The 18,250-nt window shown below is 41.0% G+C and overlaps 1 protein-coding gene across 2 annotated transcripts in view; it reads left to right on the top strand.

Moving 5' to 3' along the window:
- LOC140477040 (neural-cadherin) overlaps positions 1–18,250 on the top strand; it is a 261,541-nt gene that overhangs the window by 126,170 nt on the left and 117,121 nt on the right. For both annotated transcript variants that reach the window (XM_072570203.1, XM_072570202.1), the window contains exon 5: positions 8,113–8,224. In XM_072570203.1, coding sequence (XP_072426304.1) covers positions 8,113–8,224 — 112 coding nt within the window. The remainder of the gene's footprint in view (positions 1–8,112; positions 8,225–18,250) is intronic.

The following is an 18,250-nucleotide window of genomic DNA, read 5'->3' as shown; positions in this document are numbered from 1 at the left end:
TGACTATCAACTCAGGCTAGTAGTCTGTCAATGCTATGGGAGACTGCTCAGGCCTTTGCTAGGGGATTAGCTATTTGCTATTCGGCTAGCCAGAAATGACAGAAGGGGAAACAGCAGTGTCTATTTGAGACGCGGTTCAAAGCCGCCGAGGTGGCATATTTTGTGCGGTCTTCAGTGACTAAGCTACAGCGGATCACGGCCCTCCGGGCTGCCTTGAATTCAATACTGACACAAAACGCAAAGGAAGAACTTGCTTTTGCTAGACAAAGGCTGTTTGAACATGGGGATAGGCCCGGGAAGTATTTAGCGTACCTGACTAGGAAAAAGTGTGCTCCCCAATCCATTACTGCCATCAGAGACTGCACCGGGGTCCTTACATACGATGCTAAAAAGATTAATGAGGTTTTTCAGAGTTTTTACTCTGAATTGTATTGGTCTGAAAGTTGCGAGGACAGGAGGGCTAAAATGGACCTTTTTTAAGAACCTGGACCTCCCAGGGGTAATCTTGGGACAGGCCTATCTCCTTAATGCCCCCTTGACAGTTCAGGAAATACAGGAGGCAGCTAGGCAACGACAGAGTGGGAAAGTGCCTGGCCCTGATGGTCTTCCGGGTGAGTTTTATAAGGACTTTGTTGGGATTCTGTCAGGGCCGATGTTGGAGATGTACAATCACTCCAATATGCATGAATGTCTACCACCATCTTTGAGAGAAGCTAATATTTCCTTAATTCTTAAGAAGGGGAAGGTTCCTGAGGATTGTGCCTCATACAGGCCCATCTCTCTATTAAATTCAGATTTCAAGATTCTGTCTAAAATTCTGGCGCTATTTCAGGATATACGATTAACTTTGCCAAATCAGAGGGTATGCCTTTGGGGAACCTGAAGGATGTGCCATAAGTTGAAGGTGGCCCTAAGATCCCCTTTAAGTGGTCTAAGGCAGTATTCCAATACCTCAGCATTTTTAATTTCCCCCAAGTTTGATCTGTTATTTCGGACTAACCTTGCTCACTTGCTCAACAATATTAGACGAGAACTCCAGAGATGGGAGGCTCTTCCAATTTCATGGCTGGGCTGAATACCTCTCATTAAGATGAATGTTCTTCCTCGTTTGCTTTATTCCATGCATGTGCTCCCTATAATGTTTCCCAGGTCAACGCTGCTGAAGCTTATGGGATACTTTGGTTCCGTTTTCTGGCATCATGGGCGGCCCCTCATCAAACTTACTAAATTGCAGTTGACTCATGGAGGGGGAGGAGTTGATTTCCCAGACATCAGGAGGTATCAATTGAGTTCCCTGCTGTCCTTTGTCTGTGATTGTGTAGGTAATGATCCATACTCAATATGGCTGGATATTGAGGCTTTCCAGGCAAAGTGCCCTCTTATTAACCTGTTGTTCATGGATAAGATGAGGACAATTATGGACCACTGCCAGAACCCCATTGTCATTAGTACAGTCAAGGCATGGAGGGCAATGCATCAGAGGGAGGGTTGTTTATCCAAGACTTCACCACTTACATCTATAGTTGGCATGCCAGGGTTCTGACCAGGGATGATGGAATCAGGGTTCAAACTATGGGCAGCGAGAGGAGCTTCTAGTTTGGGAGACTTGTTTGAAGGGGAGGTTATTATTTCTTTTGAGCAACTAAGTCACAAATGCAGGTTGCCCAGCAGAGATCTTTTCTGATTTTTTCGGGTTAGGGATTTCATCCAGAAGAAGACTACGCTTCTCACTAAGCCCTATAAGCCCGATACAAAGAGGTTGTTGCGACATTCCACAAGCACCCTTTCAGTTAGTGCCCTCTATTGCCTGCTGGGTGGCAGGGCCTGGCATGATATTAACCAGTTATGTGAGGTCTGGGAGCAAGAGGTAGGAGCAGAGATCTCTTCTGAAACATGGGAGAACATGCTTGAAAGATCTCAACCTGCAATAGGATAGGTGCTACGCAGTTAAAACTTCTGCACAGGGCTTATCTAGCACCAGACTGTCTGGCAAAGTTTAAAAAAGGGGCATCTTCAGTGTGCCCCAAATGTAAAATAAGTGTAGGGACTCTTACCCATTGCTTCTGGACATGCCACAGGCTCCATGTTTATTGGGAGGGTATTGAGGACTGAAGTCAAATAGACCCAATATCTCTCCTCTTAGGTCTACCAAATTTACCATCTTGAGATGGGCATGGGAAGAAACTATTTAATATTCTTGCATATTGTGCACGGAAGAATATTCTGGTGAATTGGGTGTCTGAGAACTCGCCGGGCTTGCTGGGATGGCAGAAATTAATTATGGAGCCCATTCCCGTGGACTTTTTTCACAAACATGGTGCACTACACAACAGACCATTTTTATAAGACATGGCAGCCCTACTTGAGTTATTTGGATATAGATTTGTCAGTTATTTTAACTAGGGGATTTGTTTAACCAGGATGATTAGGTTTGTAAAGCCCTGGGCCATGGAGGGGGTCTCCTGAGTTAATACAGGTATATATACAATGCTCCCGTTCCTTTGTTTGCAAGCTTTGCGCCGAGCATAGCTGTTCTGTCTTTTGTGGTTTTTTTTGTTTTTGTTTTGCTTTTCTTTCTTTTTTGATTTATTAGTTATTTACTTATTTATTGGTGTTGTTTTGCGCAGTGTTACGGTTTGTTTTGTATTATAAGGTAGGTTAGTAGTTAGTAGACAGTAGTTGTATTGTAATATGTGTATTATTTTCTTTTTATTATACTGATATTTGCTATTGATTATATTTTTCAATAATTTTATATGTTTCTAAAGTTAAAAAAATTTGCTAATAAATATATTTACGAAAAAAAGGGGAAAGAAAGATGTGTTTGGTAGTGGCATCAGGCTGAAAGTAATAGCAATAATGGATGATGTTTTGATTAATATGGAAGATGGTGGATGGAATGTTAAGACAAGAGAACACATTAGGATTCCAGAAGGGAAAAGAAACTGGAAGTGTAGGAAATGGGATAGAATAACAAGGGAACTTTCAGGCACAGTGGAAGAGAATCTTATTTTAAGGTAAAAGGAATTCTTATCAGCGACACTGAGGGGAGGTGGAATTGTCAGAGGAGATGGAAAGGAGATCAAGAAAGCACGAGAATGAAATACAATCCTCACAGGAATTTCTTTGGAAGAATAAGGTTGCTGTGAACTTACATTTAGATATTCTAAGAAATGGTGCAATGAAGTGAAGGGAAGAGTCAGAGATGGAGGGCATGTGCTTATGTTTAAATTCCTGCACCAAATTCTTCGATTTAAATTCTAAGCTTGTATAATTGTACTGATAACCCTGTTCCTATATATTCTTTAGCAAGTTACTAAGCAAACAATTCACTCCCGCAATAAAGCACAACAAAATGTAGCACCAGGCGAAGAGAAGATATCCTCTGCATTGGAACTGATCTGGAATATAATATATAAAGGATTGTGACAATGATTACAGCAGAGTTACTATTTCTGTGAGAGCCTAAGGGAAGAGCAGAAATTTTTTTGAAGTGGGACAAATATCCTCTGCAATCTACAGGAACATTCTGTTCCCTTTCTTCAATCTTTCTTCCTATGAAGTTTGTGAAAGAAATGCACCCACTCCCCCTTCTTTTAAATTTCAATCTAGGGTGTTAGCAGTGACTATATCTATTAGAATCGGAGAGCCAGGTTTAAGTAGTTTTCACAGAAGGATGATGTAAATTGTCTAACCAACAAATGTGAAGCCTCTGATGGGACTTAATAAGAGGAATCACCCTGGAGCTGGTCAAAGCCTGCTTTCAAGCTGCTGTGATACTGATTAATAGAGTCACTTTCTTCCAATATTAATACCATCTGTGGAATCTACACATGAAAGTGCCAGTAATCCTGTAGTGAAATGCTCCAGCACTTGATGTTTGCACTAAATGAGTTGCTGAGACTTTTTGAGCCAATTTTAATTAAATTATTTGTCATTTGTGCTATAAATTTTTTTTATTCCCAATGATTTTGATTAAGTCTCTTTCCTCCAAGTGAGAAATTTGAATTAGTGGATAAAAATAAGTAAAAAGTACAAGTAATTCCAATGTAATTATATTTTATCCAACCCAATAGATCTGTTTTGCTTCAGCCCCTGTCCAACATTTCCAATAGTAACACATTTGAAATTGGGACTTTTGTTGTTTAGTCAGCAATTCATCGTAAAACAAAAAACATTTTTTATTATTCACAGACATATATTTTGCAGATGTCATGTGACAAAGCAGTATATATTTTTAGCGCTCAAAAACACTCAGAAGTTTTACTTTATGCTGCTCAGGGGCAAATGAGTGTTTGTTAAAGGTGCAGCTGATCGTTGGGAATATTTCTTTCTTCTTCCAACCTTTCTCCCACACAGCGTACTGAGCATATGATTTAAAGATATAAGGCTCATTTCTCCATTGAGCATTAACACCTACTTTGAATGGCCCAAAGGCATTCTTTAAGAAAGCAAAGGGTTAGAAGTTAGCTGGACAGGATTTTTGAACCATGCTTACAAATATCAGTCGTGAATTATGCTCTTCTTGGGTATGTTGGCAAATTTATTTTAATTGAAAAACATTTTGAAAAACATAAATTATTCAACATAAATGACTTAAGATATTTGTAGTTCACATTACTTGCAATGTGTCCCTTTGAAATTGGATAATGTATAGTGTGAAGTGTACTTTCATATTAAATGCACTTTTATAGAATTTCCTAGAAGGCGTTAGTTTGAATGTTTAAATACCATTTCTGATTGATTTGGAACAGTGCCCAGAAATGTCCTTAGATTTGATCCTGCAATGACTTCTCCAGACGTGTGGTGGAAACTCTACTTATGCAGAAGTTTCTCTCTGTTCTTCTGGCAAAAACCCGGTGGCTGAGGGAGAGTAACAGAGGAGATTCACAACAACTAACTAGGTCACAGGAAAGTTGAACTTGCATTGAGCAACATCCGTGATGGATGTAGTAAAGAATTCAACTGGTAATTTTTTGATTGCTGTTGTAAGGAACATTTCAATTAAAACAATGGACAAAGAAGTTCCTTGCAAGCATTTGCAGTTTATACCAATATTGAACAATGAGAGTTTCCTTTCCTCTACTAAGGTTGGGCTACAGTGGATGGTGGGTGATTCTGCACTGCCTTAACCAATTAACCATTAACATGACACTAACTTCAACAAAATTGGAATAATAACATAGATTTCTTTGTTCACAAGGTGGATAGCTTTTGTCATTTTCTGTCTTGCCCTAGCCTTGGACCTGAACTTGTATCTTTCTGAAGTTCTCTCCTATCACCAGCATGCCCACTCCAGCTCATCTTATCCACGCAATTGAGCCCCTATACTCAGAATTCCTTTCCTCTCGTTCCCATTTGTAGAGATTCTTTAAAACCTATCTCTTCAAACAATCCTTTGGTCATAGCGTTAATGTCGCCTCATATGATTCAATCATATTTGAAGTGGGTTGGGATAACTTATGTTAAAGGTGCCATTTCAATGCAAGATCTATTGCCCGATGAGTGAGTGCAGCCAATGTATTTCACTGTGGCTGCATGGTTAACTCTGATCTCACTAAGGCAGTTAATTAAAACTCCTGCATTGGATAACTTTATTTTAAAGTTGCTGTAATGATTAAAGTAAGGAAAAGCCCTTGCGGCACCAACTTCTTGCTCAAATTAACAAGATTATTTTGCCATTCCGTAAAATTAGATTAGATTCCCTACAGAGTGAAAACAGGCCCTTCGGCCCAACCAGTCGTCACCGACCCTCCGAAGAGTAACCCACCCAGACCCATTTCCCTCTGACTAAAGCACCTAGTACTACGGGCAATTTAGCATGATCAATTCACCTGGCCTGTGGGAAGAAACCCGCGCGAACATGGGGAGGAAGTGCAAACTCCACACAGACTGTCACCCAAGGCTAGAATCAAACCTGGGAACCTGGTGCTGTGAGGCAGCAGTGCTAACCACTGAGCCACCGTGCCACCTGAACATCCAAGTATATGTTCTTATGATAGAAACACTGATCGCAATTGATAGCAGGTGTTGTCTCTGATTTTTTTCTTACCTCAAAGGCAATTGTAGCAACCGTACTAGTCTCCTAGTTGAGACCAGCAATTCATGACAGATCAGAAAGTGAACATATACATGGCTCACTGGGCAGTATAATTATCCATTCGACAATCAGTGACAGACTCCAAACAGTAACATTTCCAAAATGTGCCGATCAAACAAAAGACTGCTTTTAGCAGATGAATCTCCAAAGTTTTTCTGAGAGACCAACGAGAACAGACCTGCTCTCTTTGTCATACAATAAGGTATTTTAAAATGCACTTATCTTTGGGAGTTAGCAAATTCTACCTTCCTTTCACTGCCAGGCTTCCTGACCGTTGGAAGCCTGCAGACAGCAGTTCAAGTCAAATCAGGTGCCAAATTACACTGTTTGAAAAATGTTATTGAAGTGTCAAGTTTCTCCAAAATATGGCTTTCGTGATGCACGATACCGGAGTCTAAAAAAAAAATCGTTTTGGAGATCCCACTTAGCAACATTAAGAGTTTAATTCTATCCGACCCCCTCCTGCCTGTGGGGAAAGGGTGCAGGAGTAACACTGAGGCAATCAAATCTTTCAGTACAGATGTTCAGCATCTCATCCGTGCACCAGCTCTTTCAAAGAGCTATGTATAATTCCCACTTTCCCCCCCCAGTCTTACTTTTATCACCCTCTTTTTATGTACAATTCCCTCACCCGTTCCTATCCACAGATAAGAAACGATAAGATGGCATAGTTAGCTTTATTAAAAATTGGTGTCATAAATAATTCCCAATGTCCTCCCTCAGTAGCATGAACATTCAAGAACAAAACATCCATTGACATAGAGATCTACTTTCACCAAGATGTGATACACGATGGCTTCTGTACTTGTTAAAATCCATAATTTCGATAGAGTGCAACAAAAGTGCATCATAACAGAGACACTAAGAACTCTCCTAAATTTGTCATGAACTCCCCAAAATTTGTCACAGACTCTTGTCATAATAATTTACACAACTCAGCTGCCAATCCTGGGTAGATTGGGGAGGTGAGATGTGATACAGGGTGGAATTATGTGAATATGAGACTTCAGTGGCTGCAGTTATTTTGAGGACCCAGGAAGATTCCTCTCTTTTTGGCACCAAAAGAAGTGACATTTTGAATGCCTTTCTGGGGGTCTTTATTTAACATGATTTCCAGTGCCTATTTTACATGCAGCTGGTTAAGCTGCCCAAGATCTTGAAATATAAGTTGGAACTTGTGAAGTGCAATCAATACTTGAGCAAAATTTATAGTAATCCTGATTTGAAATAAATTCAGGATTGTACTCATTTTAGGCATCAATGAGGGCAACCCATTTCTCAAATAGTCATTCAGTTTGGATATGGCCCTCTGCCTTACTGAACTGGTTATTAATGCATACATCTTTGGTCAAGAAAATGGATGCAACATTACCTAAAATGGACAAATGAGTTTTTAATTTAGGATACTTCACTTGCATTCAATACATATACAGCTGTATAAAATGATTAGCTACACTAATCTATTCATTATCCACCACCTGGAAATTCTGTTGGGAAACAGCCCTTGGAGGTAAAAAATTCTTACTTTTTCCTAAGGTGTGCTACCTGTGAATAGCAATTGCCAGTGGGAATTCCAGACCATTCATCATGTGTTGCCATTAATACAGTGTTCATCTGAATCACATAAAATAATGTCACTATAGATTCCGGTTTCAATTCATTTTCATATGTATCAAATTATACACCGTACCTGAAAAGGTCCACAGTATATTGTTATCACAAACTGAGGTATTATAACATTCTAATATTCAGGGCATGGTTCTCTATCATTAATATAAATTTAATATGCTAATTTGTCAGCATTTCTATTATAATTCTCATTCACCTTGTTGTATTTGAATTTAAAATCTGGAGAGAGAGAGCATTGCCTTTTGACCTTCATTATTATTTTGTTGTTGAATGTGATGTGACCACAGCAATTGTACAAGGTCATTGTTTCAAATTAACTAAAGTCTATTCTACTTTGATCCTACGGAATTCTGATTCCTACTTTTATGCCAATTATTTTGCAGGTAGTAATTCATATCACTGATGAAAACGACTGTACACCTGAGTTCCTGCAATCTATCTACAGCCGTGACAACGTCCCTGAAAACATTCCCATTGGCACTTCTTTGTTGCAAGGTTGTACATCTGCTTCACTTTTAAAAGAAAAGCCAGATTATTCCTGCACATATTGATTCCGAGCATGGAATACTTAAAGTTTTATGCACTTTGGTATCAGCTTGGCATCTTTGCACATTGTTCCATCTGATTTAGAATATTGATGAGTCAAATACCCTGCAGGATTTGAGTGCACTACGTAAACTGCAGCTCCTATCCATTATTTGTTACTGTGACATTCAATATGCTGAAACTATTGTCAGTTTGGCAATGGTTAAAGTCAGTTATGGCTGTAATTATACTTCCTTGATATAGTTAGAAGGTTTTGGTTCAGCCACAACTTGGAGTATTTTGCCCAGTTCTGTTCACTGCGCTTTAGGAAGGATGTGAGTGTCTTTGAGAGGGTAAGGAGGGGTTTTATCAGAATTGTGCTAACGGTGAGGGATTTTCACTACAGTGTTCAGTTGAAGAAGCTAATATTGTTCTCCATTGAGAAAAGGAAATTAAGAGGAGATTTGCCGTAGGGCATAAAATTGTGTCAGGTTTAAATATGTTAAACAAAGAAAAGTTATTCCTATTAACAGATAGTACTAGGAAAACGAAACATAGATTTAAGGTCTTGGATTAGAAATGCAAGGGGGTGTGAAGAAGAATTTATTTTCATGCAGCAAATGATAAAGACCTGAAAGTTGCTATCTAAGAGAATGGTAAAAGTAGAGACACATAATTTCATAAGGAAATTATATGGGTACTTGAGGAAAATAAACCTATTGTGATAGGGCAAGGAATTGGAATTAACTGATAGTCAGTATATGATGGGCTGAATTAATCTGTGACTTCTGTTGCTACAACACATGGAAACCCCGTAGCATTGGGAGGGCTCCAGTCAACCAAGAATTTCAGATTCAACAAATGTAAAACATTGCATGCATGTCTTTGTGCACAATAATTAAGCCATCAAAGAGGGGTGGCTCGGTGCCTCAGTGCCAGGGACCTGGATTCAGTCCCACCATTGGGTGACTGTTTGTGTGAAGCCTGCACAGGTTTGCTCCAGTTTCCTCCCACAGTCCAAAGACATGTAGGTTAGGTGAATTGGCCATACTAAATTGCCCATAGTTTCCAGGGATATGCAGGCTAGGTGGATTAACTATGGAAAATGCACGTTTACAGGGGAGGGGGATGGGTCTGGGTGAGATGCTGTTCAGAGAGTCAGTGTTGACTTGATGGGTTGAATGGCCTGCATCCATACTGTAAGGATTCAATTATTCTATTAAAGACATTGGGTGAATTACACACTGGCTTCGTAGTCACCATGAGGATTGCCTCAGTGCTAGCTCTTCAGTTACACACATCCAATTTCCCAGAACACATTGTGTCAATGATGCATAAACAAAATTTGGCATTGAGACAAACCTTAGCAGTTTCCAAAGTTAAAAATCACACAACACCAGGTTATAGTCCAACAGGTTTAATTGGAAGCACACTAGCTTTCGGAGCGATGCTCCTTCATCAGGTGATTGTGGAGGGCTCGATCATAACACAGAATTTATAGCAAAAATTTGCAGTGTGATGTAACTGAAATTATACATTGAAGAATTGATTGTCTGTTAAGCCTTTCATCTGTTAGAATATAGTGATAGTTTCACTTCTTTCACATGTAAATCACAAAACCCTTTTTTTAAAGTTGCATGTTAACAATGGTGATAGCTAGACAATATGTTGAAGGTGTTAGCCCCCTGTGTTCTCTGTCTATGACCTGGTGTTTAGGTTGATTCTAATCTAAAAAGTGAGATAACAGAGTTTTACATATATTCATGCAGTTTTGAGCTTAGAGTTCCACATGAAGGTATGCAGTTTTTGAGCAAAGTGCAATGTAACTCTGCAAGTACAAATTCACCACACAAAATATATGTGTGCATGTGGGTCTTTGTCTGTCTGTGTGTGTGTCTGTCTGGGGTGGGGGTTGTGAGTGTGAGAAAGTGTGTGAGTGTGTGTGTGTGTGTGTGTGTATGTGTGTAGTGAGTGCAGAGTGTCTTAAGTCTGTGAGGGGGTGCATGTGTGGAGTGTATGTGTCTATAAGGGTGTGTGTGGGTGTCTGTGTGTACCTGTGTCCGTGTGAGAGTGTGTGTGTGTAGGAATATCTGTGTGTGTGTGTGTGTGTGTGTGTAGTGCAATGGTGAACACCTGTAATGTGACATGAACCCAAGGTCCCGTTGAGGCCCTCCCTATGGATACCGAACTTAGCTATCAGCCTCTGCTCAGCCACTTTCCTCTGCTGCCTGTCCCGAAGTCTACCTTGGAGGATGGTCATCCGAAGGTCCGAGGCTGAATGTCCTGGACCACTGAAGTGTTCCCCAACTGGGAGGGAACCCTCCTGTCTGTTGATTGTTGTGCGGTGCCCATTCATCCGTTGTCGTAGCCTTTGCTCGGTTTCCCCAATGTACCATGCCTCCGGGCATCCTTGCCTGCAACGCATAAGATAGACAACGTTGGCTGAGTCACATGAGTACCTGCCATGTACAGGGTGGGAGGTGTTCCCACGCATAATAGTGGTATCTATGTCCAAACTGCCTAGCTCTCAGGACAACTCCATACAACCATGTCACGGTAGACACTGCAAGATGTGTCAGATTGTGGACATAGATACCACTATTATGCGTGGGAACACCTCCCACCCTGTACATGGCAGGTACTCATGTGACTCAGCCAACATTGTCTATCTTATACGTTGCAGGCAAGGATGCCCGGAGGCATGGTACATTGGGGAAACCGAGCAAAGGCTATGACAACAGATGAATGGGCACCGCACAACAATCAACAGACAGCAAGCTTCCCTCCCAGTTGGGGAACACTTCAGTGGTCCAGGACATTCAGCCTCGGACCTTCGGGTGACCATCCTCCTTCGGGACAGGCAGCAGAGGAAAGTGGCCGAGCAGAGGCTGATAGCTAAGTTCAGTACCCATAGGGAGGGCCTCAACCGGGACCTTGGGTTCATGTCACATTACAGGTGATCACCATTGCACTTCACACACACACACACAGATATTCGTACACACACACATTCTCACATACACACGGACACAGGTACACACAGACACCCACACACACCCTTATAGACACACACACTCCCACACATGCACCCCCTCACAGACTTAAGACACTACACTACACACACACACACTTTCTCACCCTCACAACCCCCAACCCAGACAGACACACACACAGACAGACAAAGACCTACATGCACACATATATTTTGTGGGGTGAATTTGTACTTGCAGAGTTACTTTGCACTTTGCTCAAAAACTGCATACATTCAAGTAGAACTCTGAGCTCAAAAACTGCATGAATTTATGTAAAACTCTGTTATCTCACTTTTTAGATTAGAATCAATCTAAACATCAGGTCATAGACAGAGAACACAGGGGGCTAACACCTTCAACATATTGTCTAGCTATCACCATTGTTAACAGCTAACCCGAGAATGCAACTTCTAAAAAAAGGGTTTTGTGATTTACACGTGAAAGAAGTGAAACTATCACTATATTCTAACAGATGAAAGGCTTAACAGACAATCAATTCTTCAATGTATAATCTCAGTTACATCACACTGCAAATTTTTGCTATAAATTCTGTGTTACGATCGAGCCCTCCACAATCACCTGATGAAGGAGCGTCGCTCCGAAAGCTAGTGTGCTTCCAATTAAACCTGTTGGACTATAAACTGGTGTTGTGTGATTTTTAACTTTGTACACCCCAGTCCAACACCGGCATCTCCGAATCGTAGCAGTTTCCAATATGTGTGAATTACAAAACCTTCCAAGTTGAGATTTTTTTTGCAGCAATGTTGAAAATAATCACAACTGGGAGAAGATAGTTCATTATTGTGAAGGGTGACTTCAAACAAAGTCATTAATGAAATTCAGACACTTCAAATACACAAGGGAAAGTGTCAAAATAGGTCAATATTAAATTGACTCAGTATTGTATAAATAATTTTATCTTAATTAAATAATTTATAAGATTTACTAGAGTTAAGGCAACAAAAATTAAAACTAAGATTCAGATTTAGTCTAATCTTTCCCCTCTGGATAAAAAATGCCTGCTTGATTAGACTAAATTTGAAGTAGTAGTGAAGAAAAAAACAAATGTACCCAGGGTGTGTTTAAAATATTATGGCATATGCTGGATCCAGTCCCAACCGGAACTGAGTGGAGCCTGAAACAGTGTTTTCATTAGAGGAACATTGGAGTTGCATGTGGAATGAGACTGCTGTTGAAATCTCATCCAAGCTCATTACTTCGACCTCCATCTCCAGCATCCTTGTTGTTTTTAATGTTTTCAATGTTGACACATCTGCTAGGGCTGAACGTTATTTGTGTGTAAGATTAAGGCTCTCAATTCCATCAACAAAGGGCAAAACATTATCTTTTTATTGCTGCCATCTTGTCAAAGGCAAAATGAAGTGAGGCTTCTTAATAATGGGGAAAACCTGGCAATGCTTTTATTGACAGCAGTTTCTCCTTTGATTATTTTCAGGTTACTTTTGATGTGGAAATGTCAACAGTGACTCCATTGGTTATGCTTCACTCATTTATAAATAAATGAGATTTGAGCTTTAAAAGAAGGAGAGCCAGCAAAGTGCATTTAATTAAACCTCCTTGATACTTTAAAAGGAATATTTAATGAAAGATTACTCATGTCATGACAGAAATGTGAGATTGTTCTAAGTAAACCACCTCTGCAGGAGAGAAATAGTGAGAAGATTTGACAGTGTTATACACACCAACTAACTTTGTTTAATGAGCTGATGTCCTATGTTTGTCGCAGTATTTCCTTGTACTTTGAAGCTTCCAAACAGCTTGCCAGCTCGACTGAAGGCATATCAGGTTCCAATTTAATGTCCATTAAATTCTGCTGTTAAACAGTTCGTTTGGTGCCAGCACCATGCTGATATTGGTGTGTATTCCTACCAAATTTGTAGTGAACTTCCATTGGATTGAAAGTCTGAAGTTTCACAATATTCCATTATGATTTTTTAGGATGTTCGCCTGGTAGAGATTGTACTGAATTAATACCTATTGATGTTCCAAGTTTTGAAAGAAATTGCAGGCAAATATAATGATGCCTAAAAGACTGAGGAGGAGTGGACTTCTTCAAATTAAAATATATTCTTTTATTTTCTTCCAGTTTAAGAGCTGAGCACTTGTTGGTATTAAAATTCTAGAGGCAACAAAAGCTGTAGCTTTAATATTTTGCTGAGGTGGCTCTTCTTACAATAATCAAAGCAGCAAATTGAGCCTAGCTAAATAGTAAACATTTGATCTTATCCAATATTCACATGTGCAACGAGCCAAAAATGATGACAATATCGAGATGGAAGTAGTCTGGCTTCACGATGGAGCCTGTATTAGGTGAGAAGCTTATCTCAGGATCAAATAAAATGTCAAGGCTGCTACAGTCCAGTTTAGCCTCAGACAATGGCCAGAGATAATGATGACATTATTTATTATGGAAGAGTATCTGTGGCAGGGATTGAATTCAATGATATGTTTAATTGGAGGGAATTTGTGCTGAACCAGGGCAGCATGACAGAGCAGCAGGATTACACTTGAATTAGCCTAGCAGGACAACTCGATTGTATAAAGCAACCAGGGCAACCAAAGTTATGAAACAAATGTCAGAGTTACTGATGGAGCTATATTCCCTATAGTGTGGGAGAAATAATCCACGACCGTAAATAAGATCCTGAAGCCAAATAAGACATTACTGCCAAATTAGCTTAAATTAGCTATTTAGGTGCAGATACTGGGTCAAGCTGTAGTAAACCTAAACATTAATTGACTCATTTAAACTTAAGGAGAAAGTGAGGATTGCAGTTGCTGGAGATTCGAGTTGAAGAGTGAGGTGCTGGAAAAGCACAGCAGACCAGGCAGCATCCGAGGAGCAGGAGAATCGACGTTTCGAGCATAAGTCCTTCATCAGAAGTGAGGCTTGTAGACCAAGGGGACTGACAGATATATGGGAGGGGTTGGAGCTGGAGGCAAGGTAGCTGGGAATGTGATAGGTAACTAAAGGTGGGGGGGTGAAGGTGATGGGTGGAGTGGAAAAGTAGGAAGGAAGATGGACAGTTCAAGAGGGTGGTGCCGAGTTGGAAGGTTGGATCTGGGATAAGGTGGGGGAGGCGAATTGAGGAAACTGGTGAAATCCACATGGATCCCGTGTGGTTGGAGGGTCCCAAGGTCGAAGATGAGGCATTCTTCCTCCAGGTGTTGGATGTTTAGGGTTTGGTGGTGGAGGAGGCCCAAGACTTGCATGTCCTTGGCAGAGTGGGAGGGGGAATTAAAGTATTCAGCCATCGAGTGGGGTTGTTTAGTGTATGTGTCCCAGAGGTGTCCTCTGAAACATTCTGCAAGTTGGCGTCCTGTCTTCCCAATGTAGAGGAGACCACATCAGGAGCAACGGACACAGTAAATGATGTGTGTGGAAGTATAGGTAAATCTCTGTCGGATGTGGATGCATCCTTTGTGGCCTTGGACAGAGGTGAGTGGGGAGGTGTGGGTGCAGGTGTTGCATTTTTTGCAGTGGCAGGGGACGATGCTGGGTGCTGGAAGGTACATGGAACAGTCCATCTTCTGTTACACCGGCGCCATTTCCCACCTTTTCCTCTGCTACATCAATGACTGTATCGGCACTACCTCGTGCTTCCACAAGGAGGTTGAACAGTTCACCAACTTCACAACACCTTCCACACTGACCTCAAGTTCACCTGGACCATCTCGGATACATCCTTCCAACTCCTGGGCCTCTCCATCTCCATTTCTGGCGACCGACTCAACACAGACATTTACGACAAACCCACCGACTCCCACAGTGACTTGGACTACCCCTCCTCCCACCCTGCATCCTGTAAAAACATTCTCTCTTACTCCTAATTTTTCCACCTCTGACACATCTGCTCCCAGGAGGACCAATTCCACCACAGAACGCACCAGATTGCTTCCTTCTTCAAAGTCCGCAATTTCCCCTCCCATGTAGTCAATGATGCCTTTCAGCACGTCTCCTCCACTTCCCGCACTTCCACCCTTGAACCCAACCTAACCAATTGCAAGAAGGACAGAACCCCTCCCACCGGGTCCTCCCCTTCCACCCCACCAGCCTCCGGATACATCGTATCATCCTCCGTTGTTTCCACCACCTAGAAACAGACCCCACCAGCAGGGATATATTTCCGTCCCAACCCTATCTGTGTTCCAGAGAAACCATTCTCTCCTTGACTCTCTCTTAAGGTTCATGCACCCCCCCTCCCCCCACCACACCAACCCACCTTCAACACCCAGCACCTTCCCTTGCTACCTCAAGAGGGGCAAAACTTGTGCCTACACCTCGCCCTTCACCTCCGTCCAAGACCCCAAAGAATCCTTCCACATCTGACAGAGATTTAACTGTACTTCCACACACGTCATTTACTGTGCCCATTGCTCCCGATGTGGTCTCCTGTACATTGAGGAGACAGGACGCCAACTTGTGGAACATTTCAGAGAACATCTTTGGAACACACACACTAAACAACCCCACTGCCCTGTAACTGAATACTTCAACTCCCCCTCCCACTCCGCCAAGGACATGCAAGTCCTGGGCCTCCTCCACTGCCAAACCCTAAACATCCGACGCCTGGAGGAACAACACCTCATCTTCTACCTTGTGCCCCTCCAACCACAATATGGATTTTACCAGTTTCCTTATCCCAGATTGAACCTTCCAACTCTGTACCATCCTCATGAACTGTCCTACCTGTCCATCTTCCCTGCCACCTATCTGCTCTACCCATCACCTTAATTTAACTATCACATTCCCAGCTACCCTCCCCCCAGCCCCACCCCAATCCCCTCCCATTTATCTCTCAGCCCCCTTGGTCCACAAGCCTCATTCCTGATGAAGGGCTTATGCTTGAAACTTTGATTCCCCTGCTCTCCGGGTACTGCCTGACTGCCCATGCTTTTCCAGCAACACACTCTTCGACTCCTTTAAACTTATGCATAAGTCTGAAGTAAAAATGTTTTTTTTATGGACAATAAGTCTACTATAACTTGCGTTAATATCAATTGTGGCTTTTTACACCAATGATAGACTTGATACACAAAGGTGTATGTGTATATGACAGAACAAGAATGAATACTGTTGAAATGTTGGGACGAGCACTAGTTTCTGTATCAAGGAACAGTCAATTATTAATTTCTTCATAAAAGATCTGCTGGAAAAGAATAATCACAATACAATTGAATTCCATATTAAGTTTGAAAGTGACATATGACAATCACAAACAAGACTCTTAAACAATGGCAACTATACAGTTATGAGGGAAGAGCTAACTCAGGCTGAGTGAGTAAGTAAGCTAAAAGATATTATGGTAAATAAACAGTAGGAAACATTTAAATAAATAATTTGAAAAATATCCAAACAAAAATACAAAAAAAAAGCAAGAAAGATCTGTCCATGACATACTAAAACAAAAGATAGTATTAGTTTAAAAGATGACACTTACAATGGTTCAAAGAATACTTGATGCAGTGGTTTCACTTTTCCAAAACTCCCTAGATTACAGAATGGTCACGATGGATTAGAAGTTAACAAATGTGAAGTACTATTCAAGAAAAGGAGAAAGAGAGTACACAGGACAACTAACCTCGCAGAAATCATTCAGAAAGTGCTGACATCTATTATTAAGGATGCCTCAACAATGCACTCAAAAAATTGGATGATCAGACAAAGTCAACATGGTTTTATAAAAGGAAACTTGTGATCAGTAAACTTGAGTTTGAGGGTCTGACTACTGGGGAAGATAAAAGGGGAAGCAAAATTCATCATCTACTTGGATTTCCAGAAAGCATTCAGTAAAGTTTGACACAAAGGATTAAAATGCAAGGATAAGGGCGAAAGGAATTGGAGGTAATTTATCAGCATGGATGGAGAATTGATTGAAGGACAGAAAGTAATGAATAGGGATAAACAGCACATTTTCAAGTTGAAAGGCTGTAACTGGTGGAGTACAACAAGGTTTATTGCTGGGGCCTCCTATTTACAATCTGTATTAATAATTTTAATAATTTTGACAAAGAGTAATGAATTTGCTGAATTTGCAAAGCTAGAGAGAATTAAATCTATTTTGATGACATAAAGAGACAGCAAATAGATATAGAAAGCTTATGGGAATGCTCAACAAGATGGTCAATCAAGTATAATGTGGGAAGTGTGATATTATTCACTGATGAAGGAGCAGCTTTCCAAAAACTTGTGATTTCAAATAAACCTGTTGAACTAAAGGCTATGGGGTGACTTTATAGATGTTTATAAAATCATGAGCGGCATGGCTAGGATAAATAGACAAGGTCTTTTCCCTGGGTTAGGGGAGTCCAGAACTTGAGGGCAAAGCTTTAGGGTGAGAGGGGAAAGATACAAAAGACACCTAAGGGGCAACTTTTTCATGCAGAGGGTGGTACGTGTATGGAATGAGCTGCCAGAGGAAGTGATGGAGGCTGGTACAATTGCAACATTTAAAAGGCATCTGGATGGGTATATGAATAGAAAGGGTTTGGAGGGATATGGGCTGAGTGCTGGCAGGTGGGACTAGATTGGGTTAGGATATCTGGTCAGCATGGATGAGTTGGACTGAAGAGTCTGTTTCTATGCTGTGCATCTCTATGACTCTATGACTAAAACCTGGTGTCGTGTGACTTCTGACTTTGTCCACCCCAGTCCAACACTGGCCTTTCCACACTTTGGTAGTCAGAATGGAAAAGGAGACAATCTAAAAAGGTGTGAAATGTGTAAAGTTCGTGTTCAAAGAGATGTGGATGCGTTTGTGCAAGGAAAACAGGTATGGAAAACAATTGAAGCAGAAAGCATGTTGGTCTTTATTGCAAGAGATTGGAGAAAATTGAGCAAAGGTGAATTGCTAAAATTATACAGTACTTTAGTTAGACCACATTTGGAAAGTTTGCAGTTTGGTCCCCATATTTGGGGAAGAATATAGTTGTAATGGAAATG

The sequence above is a fragment of the Chiloscyllium punctatum genome, chromosome 5 (genome assembly GCF_047496795.1).
Source record: "Chiloscyllium punctatum isolate Juve2018m chromosome 5, sChiPun1.3, whole genome shotgun sequence".
NCBI lineage: Eukaryota > Metazoa > Chordata > Chondrichthyes > Orectolobiformes > Hemiscylliidae > Chiloscyllium > Chiloscyllium punctatum.
This window is presented reverse-complemented; position numbering and strand designations above follow the sequence as displayed.